Below are 27464 nucleotides of genomic sequence, written 5' to 3'. Positions count from 1 at the left end.
CTCTATAATCCCCAACTAATTCCCAGAGATAAAAAGGACAAATAAGAAACTGTAGTTACCCGAAAAGACAGGTACCAGGAAAAAAAGGGGGCTGCCCCTTGTAAATAAGTGCTGATGGAAGTGATGCATGAATACGCACATAGCTCGTCACTCTTCAGAAACTATTGCAAAACTTCTTACCTTATATGTAAAGAAACTACTGCCACTCGATACATGAAATGACTCAGGTCCTCTGTGCAATCACATATCTTCCTTGTTCCACAACACCTATCCAGGCCGAGTGGAGAATCATTGCATTGAACCCCAGGTGAACACTGTGGTCCATCCAATCTCAGTCTCCAAAGGATAGAAATGTAAGTACAGCTCTTTCTGATTGCTGTCTTTCCTCGTGAATAGATTCAAGCAAATAGAGGATTATACACAATGATATGCAATGGGGGGGCTTTTTAAAAATTATTCTCTTATAATAAGAGAGCAGCCACCACCTCAGAGATGGCAAGTGTGCTGTTAGACTCACACACAAATTTATCCTGCATGCTTGTGTGTTTGTTATCATATCCCACTACCAATCTGTAAGGTTGTTAGTGAAGAGCTAAACCCAGGGTCATCACCCAATGAGTTTTTACAGATTATGGGTGAGCAGCAGTGGGGGAGAGGACTATTGCCTTCACGCTTTGCTTGTGAGCTTCCAAGACACACCTGGATGACAACTGTGGGAAGAAGGATTGACTTGATACAAGAGGTCTTTTCTCACGCTCCTTGTCAAATTAAGTTCTTTCAGTTTCCAGTTTTTCCAATGTTAAATTTAGTTCACCACATTTCCACAGCAAATTATGATGGTTTTTTTTTTAAAAAAAAACCCTCGTGAAAATGCTTCAGCATTTAAGTGTGAATTTATTCTAATAAGCACATTTTTGTCTGCTGTTTAGACTAAAGTGTACATTTTTGTAAGATTCTCCTAATAAAAGATTCTCCTAATAAAATACTGAGGCTGAGAAATACGGTTGCTTTGGTAGCAGCTGCAACATCATTTTATTTCTACGCAATCATCCCAAAGGTTTTAGGGCTGAGGTGATATGGGTGGGTGACTACTGCTGCTCCTTTTTCCAGATCCATACCCTTCCCCATTTCCAGCCTCATGTCCTTTTCCCTCCCTCCCACTTCTTGTGACCAGCTGCTTTTCAGCCATTTGAGTAAAAGTGGAAGATGGGTCACCAGCAAGAAACATTTTAACAGTTTATTTCCATCATATTTTTATCTCCAACTGCTAGCTAACCCATACACCCATCCTCCTGCTTCTAGTCCCCATGTTTTCTTGCAGCAATTTTTCAGCTTGCTAATATATGAAAGAAGGACCCATTCACATACTCAACTCAATCCCAATTGTGCACAAATTAGTTCACTTTTTTTTAGGCGGGAGGAGGAGAGAAGCTTTAAATTAACAGTTCTTTAGTGGTTGCAGAGCCCAGAAGGACATTTACCTCCCTTTTCACTTTCCAAGCTTTGGCAATGGCTAAAAAGCAGCTGAGTTGAATCCCCTTCTCTATCTTCCATTTTCCTTTTATATAAACAATAATTTGTGTGCAATAGTCATTTCAACTCTTGATTAGTTTAGCGTAAATCAGAAGATCAGAGCAAAAGCCTTCAGAAGCAGCCCCTTGCTCGAAATTTACATGATGACTGACTAAGGTAAAATAAAGGGAAGTAAGAGCTGCCAAAAGAAAATCAGGGCAAAACCACCACCCCTGTCCTAATGATAAGCGTGCATTACCTAGTCATTTTGGAAGTTTCCATGGAGCAAAAATGTCTGGAGTTAAAGGGGGAAAGTTATGGGTCAACAATGGGAGGAGGAAGATGTCGTGTGGACTCCTCTAAATTAATGAGGAAACAAGCCAGTGCAAATCCATGGTCTAATTTCCATGAAAACAAATGAGTATGAATGTTCAATAAATTGGTCATCTGAAAACATCCTGTAAGACAAATGCTGAAGACTTTGTGAAATTGTTTCTTTGTCACAGAAAACACTGAAATCTGTGGGTTACCCAATAAACAAAGCAGGAAGAGAAATGGTAAGAAATCTATCCATTATGGAACATTCTCCTCTCCCTCTTGTTTTCCAAATCAGTTGAATTGTTAGAGACCTTAAAAAACATGAAATCATATTTTATGTGAAACAATGAAATACAGAGCAAGTGAGCAAAACCTGGGTAGTGGACCAAGAAAGGAGAGAGAAAAGCAACAACCAATCCTATACTACAACAGCAAATTCATTAGCAGAATGTCATTCCTGAAGAAATCAACATGGCACTGTCAATGCACAAGAAGGATTGGTGAAACTAAGTATATTGGAGGGGACGGGACCTGAAGCCACATTCCTTTTGAAGTAACTTTCTGGGGCCACATGACAGTGGTAGGTAGGGCCAGAGACAAAATATCAACACATTTCAATTTGTGCCTTTGTACAGTGGCTCGTTTCTGCACACAACCCCTCTCCGTCCTCCAGGCAAGCGAGAGGCCTTGTAAGAGTTAATGGCACAGTCCAGCAAGGCAATAACCACCTAAAGAAGGGCAGTGAGGGGTGTGTCTGAAGAGCAAGGGTGGCTAACGAGTGGGGTGTAGCTTGGGGTCAAGGGAGAGGCCTGGGGAGCCACATTGAGGCCTCAGGAACTGATGTCCCACACCCCGATTTTGAATCATTATAGACTCACATTTTCTTTCTGTTTCTTCCTTTATTAAAGGAAAACGAGGCTATTAATGGAGAAAGCTTGTCTCTTAAACAAAGGTAAGGCAAAACAGTTCAAATTCATTGGAGGTGCTGAAGGTCAGCCACTGTTGACATATTGTCTGGTTTGGGCCCACCGGTTGCAGTTTACCTTGCAGTGAAGAGCTGCAAGAAAAGGTCTGCTTGGGAAGCAGATAAAGCTGAGTGGATCATAGCCTCCCTCCCTTGCAGCTCGTAGCACTTCTGCTTGGCTGCCACCACTCCTGGTGATCCCACTGAGGATGGGTGCTGATACTGGGGAGCCCACAGGATGTCAGGGGCACGATCAGATGGCAGGAATGCTCCTCTAAACTGGCTGTACTCATGCATGTCATTGTTCAGAGAGTACTCCTTCTGTGCATTCAGCTGTATGCATGATTTGTGTATGTGTGGATTTTTTCTGGCTCTGCGGTGGACCTGCATATATTTGGGTTGGAGCCCCCTGCTTTCATTATGCATGCACTAATGCTGGAAGCGGGAAACTGTGTAACAGTGGATGGTGCATGGCTAGTACAACGTGGGTCCCATCAAGCAAAACACAGCTCACCAGTCAGTGATAGGAACATAGCAAGTTGCCTCCTACTGAATCAAACCATTTGTCCATCTTGGTTAGTACAGTGCCAGAGAGGCAGAGCATTTAGGGGCCCCCATGACAACAGATCAAAATAATATTGATTTGATCTTGAAATTGATTTATTAAAATTGTTGCTTGGTAAAACAAAAAATGGATTAGGAGATAATTTGCGAGCCCCCCCCCCGAGATTTCGACAGCCGAGGGGCCTCCACAAGATTTAATCTGGCACTGTCTGCACTGAGCAACTTGTGATTCTCCAGACTTTTTAGAGAGGGTTCTCTTTCCCAGCCCTTTCAGGAGATGCTACATATGCAGGAGATGCAGATGCTCTGTTACTGAGCTATGGTGTTTCCTCAAGTAATGTGGACTTCTGAGTGCTTAAATCCACTTTCTGCAGCCCCACACAGGCAGCCAATATAGCCTTTCTGAACTGTCAAGCATGTCTATTGAACTTCACTCAGCTCGAAAGGTCACAGGTTATGTATGCCTGGGTCAAACCAAAGGTAATATTTATCCAGATGTTGTTTGCTAACTAACGATTACCAGAACTGTTCTTGCAAAATCGATGGTTGTGTGAAGAAACTGAGGGCTGCCTTTGTGAAAAAACAAAGGGGAAACCCTGTAGGATTGCAGAAATGTTTCCTAACTTTAGAACTGTTCTCTAGCATGAGATGTAGCAGAAGGGTCCACTAATTTGTCTGACACTCTTGTAAATACTGGGGGACATGAAAAATATACAGCTGTCTCAGAAAGTAGCTTGAAACATGCTCTTGCTGGTGTCCAAGGAGCTTGCTTTTAAACAGGCCCAGCTCCAGATTTTGCAGGGCCCCAGGGACGATTGCTCTCAGCTTCCCCACCAGTGTTCAGCAGCCCCCTCAATACTTGCTACCAGTTACCACCACCACTGCAACAGCAGTGCTGATGCACCTGCAATCTTGCCCTCACACACTTGCTGGCTTATCTGGTAGTAGTGGAGATCGTGCCAGGTAAGCCCACTCAGAAGTAATCATGAAGGATGGTGGTGCATGCCTGTCAGCAGCCAACCAGGCTGTGCACTGCCCAAAAGGTCATAGAGGTCTCTCCCCAGGCTGACCTAGCCACTCCACCATTCAGGTCCTCAAATGCTTTCAGAAGCAGATGGTGGTGCCACTTTTGAATGTGAGCCAAGTTCAGCTCCCCTCTACCCTACTCTACCCTCATTTGGGTGGTGGTGGTATCACTGACACTGTGCTATCCCACCCATGCTCCTCCCCCAAAACACACACACACCCTGATACCAGCACTAAAGCAGTGGCTTTCTCCCCCAAATGGTTACTCAGTGGTGCTGTAGGGGGCTAGAAGCTGGGCAGGACCAACAAATTCACTGGAAGTGTGACTATTTCTCCTACTATGATGCCGACTGCAGTCCTGGGCAAAGGCTTTTATCCCTGGGGAGTGGACCTGAGTGAAGACTCCATGAGTGTAACCCTCTATGGCCACACTCTCAAGCCAACCCATGACTGGTCCAAAATTGCAGACAAACAAATTTGAATTTTGCGGCTGGGGGGAGAGGCTGTAGCACCTCCCGACAGCCGCTGCAGCCAGAGACCAAGCCATGGAAATGAGGATGGAGGCAGGGTTGGCACGGGGCCACAATCTTCATGTCACCTGGAAGGGGTGAGTGGACTTTATGTTTCTATGAAACTTGAAGCACAAAATGGCGGGTTGTCTGTATGTGCTCCACAGATGACTGGGGTAGAGACTCCCACTTGAATGAGCAACTTTGAAATGGTTGACTTTTATTCTTAAACTAGTGATGTGATCAGGATTTCGAGAGATGTATCTGATGAAGAAAAAACAGCTGTTGGCAGAAGAAAAATCAAAGTGCACAATTCTTTTCTGAAGCTTGGGGTCAACACCACCATGGTAAAGTTTAATGGCCTATATTGCAATATGCTTAAGGGATGCGGCAGTGCTCACACTTTGGATAATAGCGACACAATCTCTGGCAGTGATGTACATAAAGCCCTGATATTTTGGGGAAAGGGGGCAGCCTGTCACTGGCTGAGCTGCTCAGGTGCTCTAAATGGACAACGCAGGCAAATGACCAAGGCAAAGGGGCTTGAAAAAATGAATAGACAAAAGGCAAAGTGAGTGGGTGGGTGGGTGGCTAAAACATGGGAGGCTGGGAGAGAAGATGGCGGAAAGCAGAATTTGGAGAGGAAATTATGGATACAGTAGAGTTGAGTTATGGAAGCTTAAATTGCAATAACTAACAGCAATTGATTTCCCATTGTTCTTCCGAAAGCTACACAATCAATCAATATTTCATTAAGGAAGAGAATATACTGTTCCCTACAAAACTTAACTTCACCAGTAGCAGACAGCAGGTTGGGATGGCAGCAGTCTCCTCTCTCCCTGTTGATCAAATTGCTTTTGCTTACAGGTGGCTAGAGAGGGGTGTTAAACAGCAGGTTAGGAAAGCACCAATATAGCACCATGTCTTCTGCTACCATGCACCATCTGTTTCTAGTTTCACCACTTGGTGTTACGTTGTAAAAAGTATTTGTGATTACATATTTCAAAATATGACAGTTATTTGTCTTTCCCTGTTTCCCTAGAGTTCTGTTCCTAATGTTGCCCTGTTAGGATCTGGTGGAGGGTTGCGGGCCATGATTGCACTTCAAGGGGTTCTGGGAGAACTTCAGAAAGAGGATTTGTTGGGTGCTGTGATGTATCTCTGTGGAGTATCAGGTTCTACCTGGTAAGTGGACACAAACTATATTCAGTGATGACTGGCATAACCATTTGAAGAAGTAGGAACCTAGGTTGTCTCTAATGGCTAAAGGATTTGATAAAGAAAGTTCTGCCCAACGTAGGAACATGCTAAATTGTATCATATTGATTCAGGCCTTTGGTATATCCATCTCAGCATTATCTACAGTGATTGGCAATGTTCCTCCAGGAAAAGTCTTTCTTCAAAGCTTTGTTCACAATGCTTTGCCTTTTCTCCAAGGTGTATGTCATTCATCTATGAACATGAGGAATGGATGGGAAAGCTTCCTATTTTGGAAGCAAAGATGAGTGACAATCTTGTAAATCAATCGTGGGATCCCAGCAAATCCCTGGATGCCCTTGTAGAACCAAGTAAAGAGAAGACATATTCCTTGACCGATTTCTGGGGCAGTGTCATTCTCTATGCAATGTTGCATGAGGCAAGTATACTACCTCCTTTCCACAGATACTTTGTGGTTGCACAGAATTGTTGTTGGGTTTTTTTTTTGGGGGGGGGGGGTTAAAAAACATACACACCTATGCCACAGTCCAACTCTTTTTGTATATCCCATGTTCCTTCTTCCCCACTGAGAAACCACAATTGCAAGACAACCACTTCCAGATCACATAGTAAACTGATTTAGAGGCTGCAGGAAGATCCAGATGCAGTTTATGGTGCAGCTTGTCAGCAAGGCACTGCCTACAGGAAGCCTTGTAGAGATTTTCCATCATTCCACCAAAAATGGCAAGCAACGTATATTTTTACTCTAATAATAATAATAATAATTTTTTATTTATACCCCACCCTTACTGGGCTCAGGGCGGCTAACAACAAATTTAAAACACTTAATTGTAATACAACATAGAAGCAGCATAAAATACAGTATAAAAACTACGGTAGTCCAGAGCCTTTTGATTCATCTTGGTACATAGCAGAAGTACCCAAGTGATCAGTTTTGCTGTTCTAAATGTGACATACTCAGTAGGAATAGCAACTTATCTCAGGCTATAATCCTGCTAGCTCTCGCCAACTGTGCGTGTCAAGCTACACATGAGATCAAAAATGTGTTTGCTTTCAAATGTTATTTGTTTATTGTTAAATGCAAATAGCATCAGCTGGCAGGGCTTATAACTTACCAAAATCGCAGCAGGTACAGAGGAAGAACTTAACACTTGCCTTCCTTGCTTGGAACTGGGAAAAATCCCTTCTCTGAAGCTGTTATTTGCATTGGGACAATATTCTCCCTCATTAACGAGTCGCTTTCTCTACAGCTAGATTATGGTCATTTGTCCAAGGAAAGGATGGTCTCATTTAATGGGGCAGTTCCTTACCCCATCTATGCGGCGGTGGATTCAAACAAATTAGATGACACCAGTAAAACCCATCCAGGTAAGAAACAAAACAAAACAGCAACTATATATGGCCATTTCTCATGATGCCTAATGTTCCCTTTGAAATCAATACAACTTAAAAGGGCTTGGATCTTATCCATATGTTTGTGGGTCTTCTCTGTGCTTGAAATCACTGTCTATTGGGTCTCCTTGGAGCCTGATTAAGATAGCCTATAACCCAACTGTTATACTCTTCCAACAATAATCTCTATGTGTGTTAAACTTATCCAAGGAGCATGTGCAGCTGTTATTGGAGACTGCCCTTGGATCAATGCAATTGACACAGTGGGCTGAACTAACATAAGAACATTAGATGAGTCCTTCTGTAACAGACCAAAGGACTACCTGGAACAGCATCCTGTTCTCACAGAGGCTGAACTGATGCCTCCAAGCAGGGCCATCTTACCCATAGGCACTAAGGGTGTGGGACACCCGGGCTCCAGGCTCTCCAGGGCCCAAGAGTTGAGTCTGGGAAGAGCCCGCCCATCGGTCAGAGTACTGTGGTGGGCTCTTCTGCTGCGGGCAGCTCTGCACCATGAGTTTGGGGGCAACCAAGCCAGTGAGACACTGAGGCGGCCAGCTGGCTCTACCCTCCTGCACGCCTGGGACTCGGCAAGCTGGGAGGGGGGGGTACCGGGTGGATCTTTGCACCCTGGTGCCGCATATGCTTAAAACAGAATGGAGACAGAACATAGCCAGCCAATTAACTAAATAGAAAATTCTATAAACAATAGTTTGTAAGACGTCAAAAAGAAACATGACAAATACAGAAGCTGATATGGCAAAAGAAGTCTATGTGTATAAGCAATTGTTTCCCACACTTTCTGACACTGGTTTTCTTTTTTCTTTTTTTAAAGGTATCTGGTTTGAATTCACACCCCATGATGCTGGATTCTTTCACCCTGGTGCATTTGTTGACATGAGGCTGTTGGGCAGCACATTTGAGAATGGTGTGCTGAGAATACTGAAGAATGAAAAAAGCATTTCTTACTTGAGAGGTATTGCTGACTTGACAGGGGGAAGAGGCAGCAACACGACAGATTCATGCAGTATCCAAACCTCAGACTAGTTCACATGCTCAGTGATTCCCCACCTTCCCGCACTGAACTGAGCATGTTCCCTCTGCTATGTTTAGTGGCATACAATTATGATTAATGTATGCCACTAAACATAGTGCTGTCCTGCAAATTTCCTAGAAAATGTCATTTCCATTTCCTTCCTTCTCTTTCAGGCTTATGGGGAAGTTCATTTGCAGATCGCAAAGAAGACGTCAAGGAAATAGAAGGTTTTGTATGTTTAGCCTATTGGACCCAGCTAGGGAAAGTTCCTTCCTGGTATGGATTCCAAAGGCACAGCCCATGTGTGCACACTTGGAAGTAGTTGCGTAGCTTATGTGGAGCCCTGAAGAAAATCCTCTGGCCTTCTATGTCCTTACAACACTAACATGCTACTGCGGCCAGACTGCCCTCACTTAATTTGCCAACACTTGACAACTTGTATTAGTACACAGCAACACTTTTTTTGAGGGGAGTGGTTGGTCCATGGTCCCCTGCTCTTCTGGGCCACTTCACCCTGACCACAATGCCACTACCGAACTTCAGGAGGAGGGGGGGTTGCGGGCTCACGACCCCGCCCACACTCACTCCCGCGAGGCTGGCGCCAGCCTCGCGGGAAGCAGGGATTCCCTTAATTTGCATCCCCTGCAGCGCCAGCCAATCGGCTGGCGGCAGGGGCGGGCCTTCCAGAGGCCACTTAAGGTCGGGGCAGCCCTTGGCTCGCCCCTTACACAGCAACACTTTTTTTGAGGGGAGTGGTTGGGTCCATGGTCCCCTGCTCCTCTGGGCCACTTCACCCTGGCCACAATTCTTCTCTCTGCCACAGGGATGGGAATCCTGTGGGCCCCAGCTAGTATAGCCGATGATTATGGATAATGGAAAATGCAGCCCAATTAACATCTGGAGGAACACAGATTCCCCATCTAATAAAATATTCCAATAGCTATGGAAATATAATGTACTTCTCACATTTTCAGATTATATCAAACATCTGGGAGAACAAGCTTCAGGTAAGTCCTTGACATTGCTTGAATTTTTTGCCATCAGCCCGTCTCAAAAGGATACATCTGTTGATGCCTTCTTTATTCAGGAACTTTGCAAACCTTTATGCACATGTTTGCTCTACACAAAATGGAAAGTAGTTTCAGAAAAAAAGGGTCAAAGGTAGGAAGGTCAGCCTGTGTGGAAGCAGCCTTAGCCACTATTTAAGTTAGAAAAACATTCTGTTATCAGGAAAGATTTGTTGGGCTGGACGATAAGTATCGCTGTCTCCTGAAGTATTATGCAAAAGCAGGTCTGCATTTGACTTATGGCTGTGTTTCAGCAAGGGTTATCCAATACTATAGAAACCCTGACAAGTTCTGCATTTCCCATAGCTATCAAAGGTTTAGAGGAGGGTAGTTAGAAAAGGCTGCAGAAAGAAATGGATTTAAGGTGCATTTGCACAACTTTTTGAATTGAGGTGTTTTTTATTGCTACGTTTCCTTCCCAAGGGAGAAATCTGTCAGTGATGTCATGGCTCACCTATCTTATAGGCAATACATTTATTCCAGCAGTGACATAAGGATGGGACATCTAGGAGCTGGGGCTTCTTGACTAGAGCCAGCATGTGTGGGGGGGATTTCAGGGATGATCCAATAAATCAGGCATATCTCATTTAGCATGTTATTCTCTCTGTATTTTGAAGCCTGGCCTGCCCTGCCCATTTTTATCAGCACTGTCACATTCCCTACAATATGTTGCATCCTAACTTTTGGAATAATCCAACCAGCTTTATTCCTTTCTTGTTGCTTGCATTTTTGGGCTTTTTTTGAAGCTTCCAGTTGTCACTGTATATGTTGTCAGGCTGCTTCACATGCAATAAAGCTCCTGATTCATGCCATGGAAGGGACGACACATGAACATCAGGATGAAAACATCACAAACATCATGGAACTCCTTAAAGGTAAGAGGACGCTGAGGAATGACTGGTGTCTATTTTTCCTACACAGATCTTCATGCTCCCAGCAACCCCTTCAAAGTGTATAGTGTGTGTGATTAGGACTATGATTATGGCAGAAAATTGTACCCATGACTTAAATCAATGATGGAGAATTGAATCTTACCAACCAGCTAGATTCAGATCTCCTTCGACACTCAGGGGACACTTTGGCAGGTGGGCAGGGGCAACCACCTGACAATCACTTGGCAATGCCATGGTGTCAGGTGAAACATTTTCCTCGGTCTGTGTAATTTAATTTCAAACCATGCAGGCAAAGAAAATGTTTCCCTGCAAGGTTTGCTGTAGGCACCAATTAAGTAGGGGGTTCTTGAGCAGCCAACCTTGCATTGCCACCCAGCTCAAGAGGGTATGTGTTGACAGGTGCTCTTGGGACCTGGGACCATTGTTCTGCCATGTGCTGTCATCTATGTATGTGCGTGTGAGGCGGGGATTTAGAGGAGTCCCCTCCGTTCATCTTCATGGTAAGTTGCCAATAGAAAACCCATATCAGGCCCATTGCTGGGTGGCATTGCCCATGCGAGAACACAGAGGGAGGAGTTGCCTGCAGGTAGCTGAGTCTTTAGTAAGTTTGATCACTGTATTACCAAAGTGGTGAAACTATGGTCCTCCAGATGTTGTTGGACCCTAGCTCCTCAAAGCCTCAGGCAGACTGGCCAGGGATCCTGGGAGTAAGATTCCAACAATATTTGGAAGGCTGCTGACTCCCTACCCCTCCTCTATAGGTTAATTGATAAAGTTGAGACATATTTGGACTATACATTGAAGCCAATTCCTGGGGCCAAGGGGGCTTCACCCCTCAAGAAAATATTTGAGGGGGCCACCCTCCCCAAATTTGATGGACATTGCCATTCAAATGATCAATTGCCGTTCATGTGATCAATTATGTGGGGTGGGGCTTACTTGGGCCCCCTCAATATTTTATTCAGGTTGGTACCCCTGATACCATACGACTGTCTTGAGCCTTCACTTCAGGTGGCAGTGCAATTCTTCCCTATACTGGAATTCCTCCAAATATAATTGGAGGAGGAGTATTTGAGAATGAAGGCTGAAATCTTAAAAATGTGAAATACAAGTGTTACAAAGGTTTTAGTTTTGTGAAACTTAATTTTAATCTGGTTAGACCAGATGGATATGCTTTTTCATTATTCTAGTCTCATCTTACGTTCTTTGATAGATCAAGCAGGCAGCAACACCTACAACTTCCTCAGTTTATTGAAGGACAAACACAACACTCTAGACAAACCTGGAAGAGTGGCACAGTTTTTGACCCTGGCTGACATGTTTACTCAAGAATTTGCAGGCAAGTGTGGCTATGAATTTCAAAACTTCCAAAGAACTCTCTTATAGAGCAATCTTAGATATGCACATTTTTATTCAAAAATAAGCCCCACTGTGTTCAATGGAGTTTGATCCTACATAAATGTGAAGGACTGGAACCCTAATCAACTTCTGCTCCATTTACAAGAAGCATATTGTAACCATTTTACAGTTTAGATGTCTTATAGTGCACCTGTTTTATTGCATTTTATCCCTTAGTCTCAATGCTATGATGCTTTGCTTTTGACAGCTAGGACATCTCCATTCACGCATCACGAAGAAACAAAGAGAAGTAAGTAATTCACAAATTTTATACATCATTTTCAAACCAACATTTTGTATATCACAAAGGTTTGTGATGAGAATCTGCAGATATGAAAATAAGATTATAAGGTATACATATTGTTTTATATCCATTCACTTTTAATTTTATTAATACTTATTTATAAGGGTCTTTATAAACCACCAACTCATTTAATTATTAATGCCATGTACGATAAAAATAGTCAAAATATATTTGAATGATCACACATTTATCAGTATGTACTATACACCATGGGAAGCGGGTGGTGCTGTGGGTTATAATAATATAATAATAATAATTTATTATTTATACCCCGCCCATCTGGCTGAGTTTCCCCAGCCACTCTGGGCAGCTCCCAATCAGTGTTAAAAACAGTACAGCGTTACATATTAAAAACTTCCCTGAACAGGACTGCCTTAAGATGTCTTCTGAATGTCAGGTAATTATTTATCTCTTTGACATCTGATGGGAGGGCGTTCCACAGGGCGGGCGCCACTACCGAGAAGGCCCTCTGTCTGGTTCCCTGTAGCCTCACTTCTCGCAATGAGGGAACTGCCAGAAGGCCCTCGGCGCTGGATCTCAGTGTCCGGGCTGAATGATGGGGGTGGAGACACACCTTCAGGTATACAGGCCCGAGGCCGTTTAGGGCTTTAAAGGTCAGCACCAACACTTTGAATCGTGCTCGGAAACGTACTGGGAGCCAATGCAGATCTCTCAGAACCGGTGTTATGTGGTCCCGGCGGCCACTCCCAGTCACCAGTCTAGCTGCCGCATTCTGGATTAATTGCAGTTTCCGGGTCACCTTCAAAGGTAGCCCCACGTAGAGTGCATTGCAGTAGTCCAAGCGGGAGATAACTAGAGCATGCGCCACTCTGGCAAGACAGTTCGCGGGCAGGTAGGGTATTAGCCTGCGTACCAGGTGGAGCACAGAGAGTTAACCTGCGCCTCCATGGACAGCTGTGAGTCCAAAATGACTCCCAGGCTGCGCACCTGCTCCTTCAGGGGCACAGTTACCCCATTCAAGACCAGGGAATCCCCCACACCAACCCGCTCCCTGTCCCCCCAAAACAGCACTTCTGTCTTGTTAGGATTCAACCTCAATCTGTTAGCCGCCATCCATCCTCCAACTGCCTCCAGGCACTCACACAGGACCTTCACCGCCTTCACTGGTTCTTATTTAAAGGAGAGGTAGAGCTGGGTGTCATCTGCATACTGATGAACACCCAGTCCAAACCCCCTGATGATCTCTCCCAGCGGCTTCATATAGATATTAAAAAGCATGGGGGAGAGGACAGAACCCTGAGGCACCCCACAAGTGAGAGCCCAGGGGTCTGAACACTCATCCCCACCACCACTTTCTGGACACGGCCCAGGAGGAAGGAGTGGAGCCACTGTATGACAGTGCCCCCAGCTCCCAGCCCCTCTAGACGGTCCAGAAGGATGTTATGGTCGATGGTGTCAAAGGCCGCTGAGAGATCCAGCAGAACTAGGAAACAGCTCTCACCTTTGTCCCTAGCCCGCCGGAGATCATCAACCAGCGCGACCAAGGCAGTTTCAGTCCCATGGTGAGGCCTGAATCCCGATTGGAAGGGATCCAAGTGGTCCGTTTCCTCCAGGCGTGCTTGGAGTTGTTCAGCAACCACCTGCTCAATCACTGTCAGGGAACTGACATCAGAGCGAGAGGCGAAGGGGAGGCTCCCAGATTCTGCGGGCGAAGGACCCAGCACCAGGGGGAGAAGCAGCTCGGTACAGGAGGAAGGAAATCAGCGCAACACCAGGGATAAAGGGGGGCAAATGGGGGAAGCAGAGGGAGAGCTCCGGGATTCTTCTCTGGACATCAGTGAGGAGAGCACAGGTCCTCCACTACCCACGCCCTCCCTGCGCAGAAGACTCCCGCGCAGTGAGAGGAGGAGGCGACTGGGAGTCAGACAGCTTCTATGCTGGAAAAGGTTTAAGAAACGCCCACAGACAGATTCTGCTAGCAACTGAGACAGCCACGCGGAGATGGGCTGTGCAGTCAGAACGGTTTAACCAAGGCAATTAAGCCTAGAAAGGCGGCAGTTTACGCACGAGTAACTCATACCCATTACAATCACCTTGCCCAAGAATGGCAGATTTGAGACTGGGCGATAGTTGGCCAAATTGGCCGGGTCTAAAGATGTTTTTTTAAGAAGCGGTTTAATGACTGCCTCTTTCAGCGGGTCTGGGAAGGCTCCCTCACAGAGGGAAGCATTCACCACCCCGCAGAGCCCATCGCCCAGCCCTTCCCGGCTCACTTTTATCAGCTAGGATGGGCAAGGATCAAGGAGACAGGTGGTCGGTTTCACTTGTCCAAGCAGCCTGTCCACATCCTCGGAGGTAACAGATTGGAATTGATCCCATGTAACAGGACCAGACAGAACTCTAGCACTCTCCCGCCCTGGCCCTGCTCCAACGGTGGAGTCTACCTCCTTCTGAATCTGAGCGATTTTATCTGCAAAAAACTTTGCAAAAGCATTGCAGGAGATCTTGGGGTCCCTACCAGGCCCCGGTGGTACAGGTGGTTCCGATAGATTGCGAACCACCTGAAAAAGTCTCCTGCTGCTGTTTTCTGCAGATGCAATGGAGGCGGCGAAGAAGGCCCTCTTCGCCGTCACCATTGCCACTTGGTAGGCTCGAGGTTGAGCTCTAACCTGTGTCGGGTCTGATTCAGAATGAGTTTTCCGCCACCGGCGCTCTAGCCGTCTCAATGATTGTTTCATCACCCTCAGCTCCGGGGGAAACCACGGGGCTGTCCGGGCTCCATGCAATCGGAGAGGGCGCTTCGGAGCCAGACAGTCAATAGCCCTGGTTAACTCCGCATTCCAGCGTGCCACCAGGGAATCAGCTGAAAGGCCATCAACTTGGATAAAGCATCCCCTACCACTCTCTGGAAGCCAATTGGATCCATTAAGTGGCGGGGGCGGACCATCCGAATCGGTCCCACCTCCCTGCAGAGGGGAAGGGTTGCGGAGAAGTCCAGTTGCACCAGGAAGTGATCTGACCATGACACTTCTTTTGTTTCGCTTTTAGTTAGTGTCAGATCACCAACATCCATAGAGGTGAACACCAAGTCTAAGGCATGTCCACGGCTATGAGTTGGGCCAAACTTATTCAGGGACAGCCCCATGGAGGCCATGCTTTCCACGAAGTCCCGAGCGGCCCCTTGTAAGGCCGTGTCGACATGGATGTTAAAATCCCCCAGGACAACCAAGCTAGGTGTCTCCAGGAGCATATCCGCCACGACCTGAAGCAGCTCGGGCAGGGAATCCTTGGTGCAGCAGGGAGGTCAGTACACCAGTAGGAATCCTGTACTGCCCCTATTGCCCAACTTCCAGAACGTGTACTCAGAAAACTGGGTCTTCCCAATAGGACGCCTGGTGCAGACTAATGACTTCCTAAAAATCACTGCAACCCCCCCCCCCTCCCCGCCCACATGACCTGGGTTGCTGTGCGTAAGAGAAACCTGGTGGGCAAGCAGCGGCAAGGACAGGCCCATCTGCTTCATCCAACCAGGTCTCTGTCACACATGCCAGGTCAAATCCTCCATCCACAATCAGGTCGTGGATGGCAGTGGTTTTATTCATCATTGACCTGGCATTGCACAGCAACACTTTCAGGTCATGTGGGTTTCCCTTGCTGATTACTGTATTCTTCTGGTCAGGACCAGACCTGGAGGCAGGGATAGTCCTCAAACAACGACTAAACCTGCCTCCTCGGTAATGACATAGTCTGGTCTTAGCATAACTCCTCCTCCTGCCCGTGATCACTGAGATCGGGTGTCCCAATACATCCCCCCCTGTGGAACCTGCCCCACCCAATCTATTGGCTGAGCCCACTCCCAGGCAGCCATGACCCTTCCCCTTAAAAAGCAAAATACAAACTATATAATAATTTAACAGAATAATAATAATAATAAAACAAAACAGAACAAAACAAAACAAAGCAAGAAACAATAGCGCTGACTAAATGCTTATCCCACCCCAAGCAAAAATAAAATAATGAAATAATATAATATTATAAACAACAACAACCACCATTTAAGGTGCTGCAATTTAAAAGCAATTAAAACATTTAAAACCATTTTGTCCATTGCTGCCGGTAGCTGCTCAGGCCTCGAAACTGTAGTGGTAGTGCAGGCCCCGCCCCCTAGGCCAGATGGAGTTGGCAGGAGAGGGAGCGGTCTTCCCAGCACTCATACAAGCAGCAACAGCAGCCGTGTCCCGGAGGCCTCTCTCAGGCCTCCTATGCTGTGGCGGTTAAACCACAGAGCCTAGGACTTGCCGATCAGAAGGTCGGCGGTTCGAATCCCTGCAACGGGATGAGCTCCCGTTGCTTGGTCCCTGCTCCTGCCAACCTAGCAGTTCGAAAGCATGAAGTGCAAGTAGATAAATAGGTACCGCTCTGGCGGGAAGGTAAACGGCGTTTCCGTGCTCTGCTCTGGTTCGCCAGAAGTGGCTTAGTCATGCTGGCCACATGACCTGGAAGCTGTACGCCGGCTCCCTCGGCCAGTAAAGTGAGATGAGTGCCGCAACCCCAGAATCAGTCAAGACTGGACCCAACGGTCAGGGGTCCCTTTTCTTTACCCATTATACACCATATTGGCTTCATAATAGGACTAGGTGTCACCCTTCCCATTTTTTACCCATAAAGCTGGGCTACACGATACACTTACCACAGGGATCAGCAGTCCCACAATCTCCTACAACTGGTGTAGTGTTTTGGTACCGTTAGGTGAATGAATCATGATACATGTGAGGCTTGGGTCTCTCCCACACGGGCGAGATGACTGCAGCAGTTAATTATTCAGATTTATTAGGCAACTTAAAAAGCCCTGGTTGGAGCTCTGCTAATCTCCATCATCCTCAGATAGCACAGTTGCTGGAACTGAGCTCCGCCCCCTTCCCCCCAACAGTAAAACCCCCACCTTCACTTCCTGTCCTTTTCACATTTCTCGGCCAGTCTCATGGTCCTACAAGATTTTGGAGATGGCAATCCCTGTATTTCTGTGTCTGTCTCACTGTCTGAGCCTCTACATTGCATTCTTTCACTCTGGCTTTCTCTTTTGTTTTCCCTGTGTCCAGGGATCAAGTTATGGCTGTTCCCTGCTTCTTCTCCCTCCCCTCTGCCTTCTACTCTTATCTGTTCTCTCTCTATGCCGGCATTTTCATCCCCTGTCAGTGAAGGAACGTAGCTGGCAATACACTGAGATCCCTACCCCTTCTGGCAGAGTTCAGGGAAAGTAACATGATGACCAATGTGTGTGTAGTCCTAAGCAATAAGCCTGGAGAAGGAAGCAAGGACCCTAGGACACTGATATGCATTTAATATGTAGCTAAGCTTCAGTTACCACCTTCTATACAACTGGTAGCCTTCTATACAACTGGGATAATCTAACAGGGATGAGCTGTACCACATGCTGTGTGAAGCAGCCACCATATAGGTTGCCTATATGCTATGCATTTAAAGCACATTTAAGGACTTTTTCCAAAAGAATTCTGAGCACTGTAGTTTGTGAAGGGCTTTTGGGAATTTAAATTCTCTAAGGGGTAAATTACAAATTCCTTGAAGGGGGGGACATGCTTTCAATGTGTTATAAAAGTAATAATAATAATAATAATAATAATAATAATAATAATAATAATAGAATTCTCAGACATTGTGTGCATGTCTAATCTAGTTTTTATTTTGCAGGTATATGGGATACACTGAGAATACTGTCAAAAACTGTTTATTGCCTCTTCAAATGGAAATGGGGGACCATCTCCAACTATACTTACAAATACTGTAAGGAAAACCACACACACCATTAATTACTGTAATGATGGTGGTGTTAGTATTTATTTGTTCATCACTTTCTACAAATATGTCTCAAAGCAACTTACAAAAATACATTTGAAGGGGAAGAACCAGAAACGCCCTTTGAATTTCTTGGAGGACAGAATAGAAAGAAATGGAGTGGGGGGGGGGACCCAGCAAGCATTAGCCTGTCTGCTTAGCAGCCAAAAATAAATAAATAGCCACTACAAAATGGAAATAGGGCTGGCCAGGTCATTGGGGGAGGGCGGGGTTGTATAGCCTTGGCCATAGAATCTGTGCAAGAGGCTTTCACACACTGCGTCTAGTTTGCCCTGACACCTCTCCAGATGGCAGGGAATGCATGCATATGAAACAACTCCTGAAAACAAATTATCAAGGTAATACCCGACTCTCTCCCCTTAGCCAGCCTTAATGACAAGAATCTCACAGGCAAGGAAGAACTTCGTTTGGCCGATGCTGGTATAGCCATGAATTCTGCTTATCCGCTTGTCCTCCGTCCTGAACGGGAAGTGAAACTCATTCTTTCCTTTGACTTTAGCAGCGGAAATCCTTTTGAGGTAGGTTTGTTGCGTTGGGTCATGATGAGATTTCATTTTTTAATTACCATATCAGTGCTGGCAGCAAAGCTCACTGGGCTCAGGATTGGTGATGAGATGCAAAGGCTTGTAATGCTCACCTCCAAGAAAAAAAGTGAATACTGCACATTATATCTCAGCTGGAGAATAATTCCTGATTTATCCAGACAATCCCTAACCTCTCTTTCTCCCATTCATGCTGCTCCCTGTTTCTTTCTCCCTTCTTCAATTTAAATGAGGTGGTGACCTTTTTTTGGTTTTTTTTACAGCTCAGGGGATAAATACCCTTGTAGAAAACTTTTCAGGGGTCACCTGCTTTACAACCACTACACTACACTTGCCAAAAGGCAAGTGAGCAGATTCAGTAGCAAAAGTGGAATGAGAAACATTAATTTTGTCTTTACATGGTAGGGTTTCCCCCCCTCTGTACATACACACGCAAACACACACGCACACGCACACACACACACACACACACGCACACACACACACACAAACACAAAATCCTTCTCCAGCCTCCATCTAGTCAAGCCAGAAGCATTGTCAGAGTTTAAGGAAGCATTCTTGCCAGACAAAAAAAGAACATGCAAAAGGGGTGGATTCGCAAATGCCAGATACAGAAATCTTAAAGGCTGCCTTTGTCCCTGCTTTAAGTCTCTGTTAGTTGGCTAGTATAGCAGGTATAGTGGTGTTCTGGGCGTGGAAAGAAGAAACAAAGTGTAATAAGCCACACAGGTGACTCAAGGCTACTGGGCCTCTGATGGGTCACCAGAATTTGAGTAAGGGTGGTTTAGTCTAGACAACAGACAATTGCTGTGCCTTGATATTGCTGGTATGTCCACTCACCTTTTCTGGTGGGTGGCGTTGCGGCCAGGCATCTGGACCCCTGCATTGATCAAGGTTGCTATACCTACTTCTTTTTAAGTGGAAAAATCAGAAGTCTTTTCTGTGTAGAGGTGACATCTCTCTGCAGAGCCGTATCGCCCATGGTGCCCCAGTGGTGTAGCATGGGTTGCCAGCATCTGAGGTTGTGGGAGGGAAATGGATGGAGCACACATATGCATCCAACTGCCTACTGGCATGCACATCACCAACGAGATTGCAGCTGCAGAGATAAGAAGAGTTGTTCCATTGTTTGGAGAGGCCACTTCCATGGTTCACATGGAGAAGCCATTTTCAATGGAACCCAATGACAGAAGTATTGGGGCAGCACCATGTGTTGAAATTTTACACCCCTAACAATTTTTCTCCTGGGCAACCGCCAGTGGGGTGTTCTGCTCAGACAACAATTTCCACATTCCTTTCCTGCATTTTCTTCTCCTCACAGACTGTCAAAGAAGCAGTCCTGTACTGCAAGGAAAATCATCTTCCTTTTCCTGATATTGATGTCTCAGAGTTGGACAAGAGTAAAGACAGTCCCCATGACTGCTACATTTTCCAAGGACATGATTCTCCAACTGTCATGCATTTCCCACTCTTCAATACAGTGAACTGCAAAGGTATATTGTGTTTGGGGATTGCTTAGAAAGGGGCAGTGGCGTAGCGTGGGTTGTCAGGACCCGGGGCAAGGCAAGTAATTTGCGACCCCTAGCCCGTGGATTTTAGCAGGGGGCAGAGAGCTGCGAGTGCGAGCGCCCCCCCAGATGTTGCGCCCGGTGCGGCCGGCCCCCCTGCACCCCCACGCTACGCCACTGGAAAGGGGCATGCATTTATTATTGTTTTTGATAATTTATTTATTGTCCAACCTTCACTCTAAGGTCCCAGGGCAGGTTACGGCATTAGAAAGATCATTAAAAGGTACCCCTGCCCGTACGGGCCAGTCTTGACAGACTCTAGGGTTGTGCGCCCATCTCACTCAAGAGGCCGGGGGCCAGTGCTGTCCGGAGACACTTCCGGGTCACATGGCCAGCGCATCTGGCGAGCCAGCGCAGCACACGGAAACACCGTTTACCTTCCCGCCAGTAAGCGGTCCCTATTTATCTACTTGCACCCAGGGGTGCTTTCGAACTGCTAGGTTCGCAGGCGCTGGGACCGAGCAATGAAAGATCATTACAGACAATTAAAAACAAATTTCATTGTTTAGTGTGGGCTAATGATCTCCTTGGATCTGACTGATCCCTGGAAGATAAATCTGGCAACTCTGGCCAAATTGCTACCTTGTGAAATTGGCTCACCCAATAATTGTTATAATTGGTTGCCCTGGTAGGAAGATGCTGGACTAGATAGGCCTTTTGGTCTAATGCAGCAGGAATCTTATGTTCCTATAAAATTGAGGGGGGCAGATTCTATGTTCAAGTTCTACTGAAGTTTTTTTTTGTTTTGTTTTTAAGATAGCTGGGATTAACGTTGGAGTTCTCACTAGCTCCACCGTCAATAGCTCAGCCTATATAATATAAGCTGGACATGTTCCTGCCCCATCTGTTTATGTAATAGGTGCTTTGAAGAACATGTGTGGTTAAGTGTTATACAAAGTGTTTCCAAGTGAATAGCAAGGCACTTGCTTATGTACATCCTCTTTCTTTTAAAGATAAAGTAGCTGAATGGAGAGAACAATATTCCACCCTCAAAGTTTCTTACAAGGAGCAGGAGGTCAAAAACCTCCTAGAAGCAGCAAAAGCAAACGTGAGGAATAACAAAGGAAGAATCCTGCAGGCGATGAAAAGCATGCAGGCTCCTTAACATCTTTTCATTCCAATTTTGAGTTTGGAGGTTCTGGTCAACATTTTCCTTTCGCCTCTTTTCTAAGTGGGAGCTACTCAGCACCACATGTTTCTTTGCAGCATGCTTGTGATTCAAGGACCCGACCCTCGCTTGGGAATAATAAAGACATGTGGACACAGTATATAAGGTTAATGGGCTAGAAAAGGCCACAACTTTATTGATTACAGCATGTGAGAGGTATTGGCTTAGGCATTGGACAACCGCAAATATGACTCCACCCACTCGGAGAGGGGTGAGTCTGACGAGGGTTAACCACCAGTAAGGGGAGGGAGCCTGTTGATGCAAATACAACTATAAGCTCTCCCCTGTTGTCACCAGGGGTCGTGTCATGGCCCCCCGCTCCACAGGGCATTGGACAGGATCCACGACTGCCGGATTCCTTTAACAGAATACCCATAAGTGAAGGGGTAGGCGATGGCCACACCTTGCCCTTCCATACACCATCAACACATTCCAATGCCTAACCATCAAATACCGAGAAAGTTGTGACGATTGCTATGAGGTAGGTGAAAAAAACCAAGAGGCTGGTGCCAATTTGCCAATTGGAAAAAACTCCTACCAGGCCCCCTAGGCAACCAGGGCGACCAACCATAGGTCCATAGCAAGGTCAAGCGAGAAGCTATGCCCTAAAGGGAGTGGTGGGTGGGTGACTCGAGGAAAATTGGAACGCAATGGCGGGGAGAACTGGCGCGGCCGCATTTGAGCGGCTAAACCACGCCCCCGCACTGTCACCCTATTGGGTCCCATCCAGGGGCACGGCGCGTCAGCGACGATGGCAGGGCAGGGGGCGGAACGCGGGAATCGGCTCCCGGTCACAACCCCTCCCCTCTGGAAGGAGGAGAGGCTTTCTAATGTCTCCACTAGAAAACAATATTTTCTAAAGAAAAAGTTTGCCCCCCCAATAGCTATTGTATTTTGCCATGCATGTTGCCTTTTCCTTCTCAGCTGCTTCACATTTAAAAACACATTCTTCTTTGTATTATAAAGAGTATTCTTTTTTCCACTTTTCTTAATCCTAACCTTTTCTTTGTAGAAAACATATTATTAAAAAAAAAAAGTTTTGCAACAGAATTGATGACAACAGGTCATCAAGGATACAGGGAACATGAATTACAAAAAGACATTTATAATATTACATACAAAAACTTTCCTGATGTTTCTAAAAGCATACAGAGAGTAGATTTAAAAAATGGACTTTAAAATTAAAAAGTAATATTTTGTTTTATGAAATTTAATACTTTTCACTCGGTTGTTATGGGAAGGAAGGTAGATATTACCTTGCTGAAGTATTTTTCTGTTAAGTATGATTTTTCTGTTTTAAGTACTAATAAGAATTTGCTGATTAATTTCTTCATATTGTACCAGGCGAACAAAAATTGTGTACCATAAGCATAATAAACAAAATTTTGCAATTTTGCAATTTTGTGTGTGCTCATGATGAGGCTAGTCAAAGTCTGTTTTGGTTCAAAGTCTGATCCAAATCCACTTTGTTGGTCTCATAAGTGGATTCTCCAAATGAATTTTTTCTTGAGCATTCATGTTTGCTTCCAAAGAGCTTATACAGAATTTTGATTATACCAAAATGCAGAATTTTTCAATTTCAATTTTAAAACTCCAACTTTCAATAAGCAAATATCTATTGTTGCCTTGTTTCTCCCATCAGCAGTGGTATGTGAGGAAAGTCACACAAGTAATTTACCAACTCACACAATCTGTGGCTACAGGATCATGTATCAGTTCTGCCATTTGTATTGATGTAAACCTCAAGAATGTATTTTTTTATAGCTAACTATTTAGCTCTATCCCCAGTATATTTTATCTGATTGCTATGGCTAGCGGCTAATGCAAATAAAGTTTCTAATCCACACAATCTGTTGCTGAACTGATGAGAAAACAATGCAAAGGAACCCTGATTTTGGGTACAATTCAATAGGCAACTATCTCATGACTGACCACAGGATGGCAGCAAAATCATCACCCATGGCTTAGTTTCTGCCTTCCACAGCAAATAGTACTACAGAGTACTTGCTAAATTGACAGTTCATTCTAATTTTTCATTTTTAAACAGCTTCACCTTCTGGAATCAGTGCTATTTTTCTAGAAAAATAGCCATGAACACCTCCTTTGTTCTCTTAGAATGGCAATGGTGCCCACATGAGAGGTGCTGGAACTGAGTCCCAGTGAGTTCTGGCTGGGGGGGGGGAGCCCTACCTGGAATCCTAAGTTGGAATTAACAAAACTATTTTCTCGTCCCTCTTTGAAAAGAGTTCCAAAACCCAGTTTCAAATCTTAAAGTGGGGAGGGGAGTCACAAGTGCTAAGATTTAGTTTCCCAAAGACCACTAGCTGAACTCCTGGTGGTAGTTAATTTTGAACCATAAATTTATCTTAAACTTATCCATACAAAACATTTCAAAAAGAATGGACAGAATACCCAACGTTTGTTTGCTTTTTAATCAGTTTTTATTCAACCCATGCTGTACCCAACACTTATGAAGAACCCTTCTCATTGACTCCTTGACCTCTCGGTTCCTCAGACTGTAGATGAGTGGGTTCACCAAAGGTGTAAGAATAGTGTAACCCATAGAAAAGACTTTGTTCAAGTCTACCAGGTCATTGGTTTCTGGCAACATGTACACAATTATGAGTGTCCCATAAAAAATGGTCACAACAGTCAGGTGAGAAGAACATGTCGAGAAGGTCTTTTGTCTTCCTGCAACAGATGAAATTCTCACAATTTTAGAAATGATGCAGATATAAGAAGTCAATGTTAGAAGAAAAGGAGGAAGAGTGAATGCAGAACACAGAAGGAATATTAGTGTAAAAATAAGTTGTGCATTACTGCAGGAGAGTTTTAGAATAGTATAAGAGTCACAGAAGAAATGGTTGAGTATGTTGGGGCCACAGAAGGTTAATTGTGACATAAACAATGTTACTATGGCACTGGCAAGAAAGCCACTGAACCAAGATCCACAAGCCAGATGTCGACAGACCGTGCTATTCATAAGTGCTGCATATTGCAAGGGTTTGCATATTGCTAAGTAACGGTCATAAGACATTGCAGAGAGAAGATAGCATTCAGTGCCAGCCAAGCCACCAAAGAAGAAATATTGTATGATGCAACCCTTAAAAGGAATGATTTTATTGCCAGAAAGGAAACTGGCCAGCATCCTGGGCAGGATGGTTGAACTATAGAAAACCTCTAGGCATGACAAGTTCCCTAAGAAGAAATACATGGGGGTGTGAAGACGTCGATCAGCTACAACCAGTACAATGGTGAGAATGTTTCCAGCCATGGTCACAATGTAGATTAAAAGGAAGAACAGGAAGAGGGGAATCTGCAGATCCCGGAGATCTCCGAATCCAAGAAGAATAAATTCTGCAACCTCTGTTTGGTTTTTCATTTCCACATCTCTCATAATATTACCTAGGGAAACAGTATGTGCAAAGAGAATTCAAAAATAATTACAAATCTATATGCTTAAAGTAGTTGCACTTAGTTGCCACTGAAATAAATGGGACTAAAGGTGAGCCTTGTCTAAGTTGTTCCAGTGATTTCAGTAGGCCCTTAGTTGAACCAAGTCAGGATCCAATCAATTCTTTGCCCCCATTTCATTCATTTCAAATACAGAGAGAAGTTATGAACTATCATTTTCAGATAGTTTAGATGTATTGCTCCACATCATCACAGTGTTGTTGATGGTCTAAGAATTTTATATAATTAATATTTGATGGACTCATTAGAGTAAGTGTGATTGTGCTCTGAATATATTTCACCCAAGCCGCAGTTTCTGCAGCATTCCTGCAGTGTTTACCTACAGCAGACATAGAAATGATTGACATCATGGTGAACACAGACAGACAAAAATCTACTGTACTCTGCCAGGTCTCTGAAAAAGCCTTTAGTTTTGTAGTCGCATGCATGCTGTAGATCAGAAAGCATTGATAGGATGACGTTTGTATTCTTCCTCTCCCACAAACAAACAAACAAACAAAAACAAATGAAACCTTTTATGTCTGTGGAAGATGCCATAAATTAAATTAAATATGTTTAGGAACTAATGGCTGGTCTCTCTCTGCCTTTTTCTCCTACACACGTTATTCCCACTGCCCAGAGGTTTATGGGCCTCTGCAGGTGATGTTATTGCCTGGCTTTCACTCTTTCCTTCCTGTATTCTATACCATCTGTATTAAAGCTATATATCATGCATAAGATGCCTCCGTCTTGGTAGCCCCCTTTAATATGGGTTGAATCCTGAGAAGCTTAATCAGTCTGGGGAAACATCTCTGGATCCAACCGTAATAATACTAAAATACTAATACTAATGCTAGCACTGCTAATAATTTATTTATACCCCACCTATCTGGCTGGGTTTCTCCAGCCACTCTGGGTGGCTTTTAGCAAAACACAAAAACACAATACAACATCGAATATTAAAAACCTCCCAATGCAGGGCTGCCTTCAAATGTCTCTTAAAAGTTGTGTAGTTCTGTATCTCCTTGACATCTGATAGAGGACATTCCACAGGGAGGGCACCACTGCCGAGAAGACCCTCTGCCTGGTTCCCTGTAACCTCACTTCCCATAGTGAAGGAACCACCAGAAGACCCTTGGAGGTGGACCTCAGCTATTTGAATATCTGATGCACCTTACAATTTGAAAATCTGAAGCTCCATTATCCAGGCAAGACATGCCTTTCTTTTCTGCTCTGGGCCATTATATAAAACATTCACTGAAATAGGAAAACCTTTACCTTAAACAGGTCTACTGCTGATGTATTTTTATTCCTTCACTAAAAGGGAGTGAGCAAGCAATGCCAACTGTCTTCCTTTCCCATACACATCTCTGATGTCACCTCATTCAACCAAATATGATGTTATGGACTTCTGTTGTCCTGGTACTGTTCTTATCCTCAGCTAACTTCCCATTGCTTCACTTATTGTTGCACTAATTCCCATCTGGATTAATTACTTGTGAAACAGTCTGTTCTTTTAGCAGATCAGTAAAGGGTCTTTTAATACTGCAGTGGGTAGAATACTGCTGAGAGAAAGTTGGTGAGAAACTAGTTTCCAAGGATTGCTATTTCCAGTGTACCTAGAACTGTCAGTTCTATCATATTGTAGCTGTAATGATCTCAGGCAGACAAGCAAGCCCCAATAAGAAGTAATGACTCTCTGGCAGTTTTATGCACATTTATTTACAAAAAACAACACATCTAGAGCACAGCTTCTCGCCTGCTCGCATTGATGATAGTTGGTCAGTCTGAACTCAGCCATTTCCATAGCAGGAAGAAAGCCAAATTTCTGCCCTTCTCCTCTTGCCCTTCCGTTGTCATCTGATCTTATCCAGTCTCCTAGAACAAGGGCTGAGAGGCTGGCCTTGCCCCTCACAACTTTCATCTGACACAGTCTCAGTCCTCTGCTTATCTGCTGATTGCCTAGCAACGCTCTGGCTGCCTCCCAACTCTCCCACTTCATGATAGCTAACAGTGTCTTCTTCGGGAAGGGGGGTCAAACTGCCCCTTCTCGGTTCTGTCAGCCAGCTCTCATCTGCAGAGTCTTTCTCTCTCTCACTTAGCTCAACTTCTGAGTCTGACTCCTCCCCTGTGCTCTGGTGAGCCACATTCCTGACAATAGCAGCATTTCAAGTGCAAGGAAGAAAGCGAGTGTGGGGAAAAGTATAAGGAAGAAAGAGGATATAGCCATTGTGGGAAACCTTTTCACTATGAATGGTCATTAATGCAGGGGGAAACTCAATAGGACACAACACAGCTGATGGTATGGGAAGCCAGAGCTGAAGGTGGATGGAGTCAGAGCCAAAAGTGGTTGCTCTCTCTAGGATTGCAGGACTGTATGGATCTCTCTCTGTCACCCCATATCTTCAAGCAGCATAGGCTGATGGCTGCAAACGTACATTGAATAGTGAGTTCTCGTTCCCAGAAAGTTTCCTGGTCATGTTGAAAATGTAGGGAGAGGTGGATGTGCCATTCCCAGAGGTCTCCAAATCCAAGAAAGATGAATACTGTTTGTTTTTTCATTTTTTGTTCACAGTTGTGTTATTTAGGGAACTAGTGGCAACAGGTGTAAGATGTATCCTTTACCCTTCTGTCTTTTCCTCTACACATGAGGAAAAGCTACTTGAGGATACTTGATGGATGGGTTAAGTCTCACCT

At 44.8% G+C, this 27464-nt stretch overlaps 2 protein-coding genes across 2 annotated transcripts; one reads left to right on the top strand and one right to left on the bottom strand.

The window, feature by feature from the left end:
- Positions 1–186: 186 nt before the first annotated feature.
- LOC310691011 (cytosolic phospholipase A2 gamma-like) lies at positions 187–22640 on the top strand. The gene is made up of 18 exons (XM_083470594.1): positions 187–353; positions 2019–2069; positions 2739–2782; positions 3624–3838; positions 5129–5240; positions 5936–6078; positions 6331–6529; positions 7362–7479; positions 8339–8479; positions 8713–8766; positions 9514–9546; positions 10353–10481; positions 11713–11838; positions 12106–12147; positions 17872–17964; positions 18400–18554; positions 19900–20071; positions 21100–22640. Exons 4-18 carry the CDS (start codon positions 3819–3821, stop codon positions 21249–21251), a joined length of 1689 nt encoding a protein of 562 aa, XP_083326720.1. The 5' UTR covers positions 187–353; positions 2019–2069; positions 2739–2782; positions 3624–3818; the 3' UTR covers positions 21252–22640.
- A 1108-nt stretch (positions 22641–23748) lies between these two features.
- On the bottom strand, positions 23749–24711 carry LOC310691036 (olfactory receptor 5B21-like; the record flags this gene model as incomplete). Its single annotated transcript, XM_083470630.1, has 1 exon — positions 23749–24711. The coding sequence occupies one exon, from the start codon at positions 24709–24711 to the stop codon at positions 23749–23751; it is 963 nt and encodes a 320-aa protein (XP_083326756.1).
- Between the last annotated feature and the right edge of the window lie 2753 nt (positions 24712–27464).

The sequence above is a fragment of the Podarcis liolepis genome, assembly GCF_965112155.1.
Source record: "Podarcis liolepis genome assembly, chromosome: 13".
Lineage (NCBI taxonomy): Eukaryota > Metazoa > Chordata > Lepidosauria > Squamata > Lacertidae > Podarcis > Podarcis liolepis.
This window is presented reverse-complemented; position numbering and strand designations above follow the sequence as displayed.

What these genes read in the sequence shown, in the direction of transcription:
- LOC310691011 (XM_083470594.1), top strand. Translation starts at nt 3,819, where the DNA reads ATGCCTGGGTCAAACCAAAG. An exon ending in GGAGTATCAGGTTCTACCTG is followed by an intron (nt 6,079 to 6,330) that starts GTAAGTGGACAC and finishes CTTTTCTCCAAG; the next exon opens with GTGTATGTCATTCATCTATG. An exon ending in AAGCATTTCTTACTTGAGAG is followed by an intron (nt 8,480 to 8,712) that starts GTATTGCTGACT and finishes CTTCTCTTTCAG; the next exon opens with GCTTATGGGGAAGTTCATTT.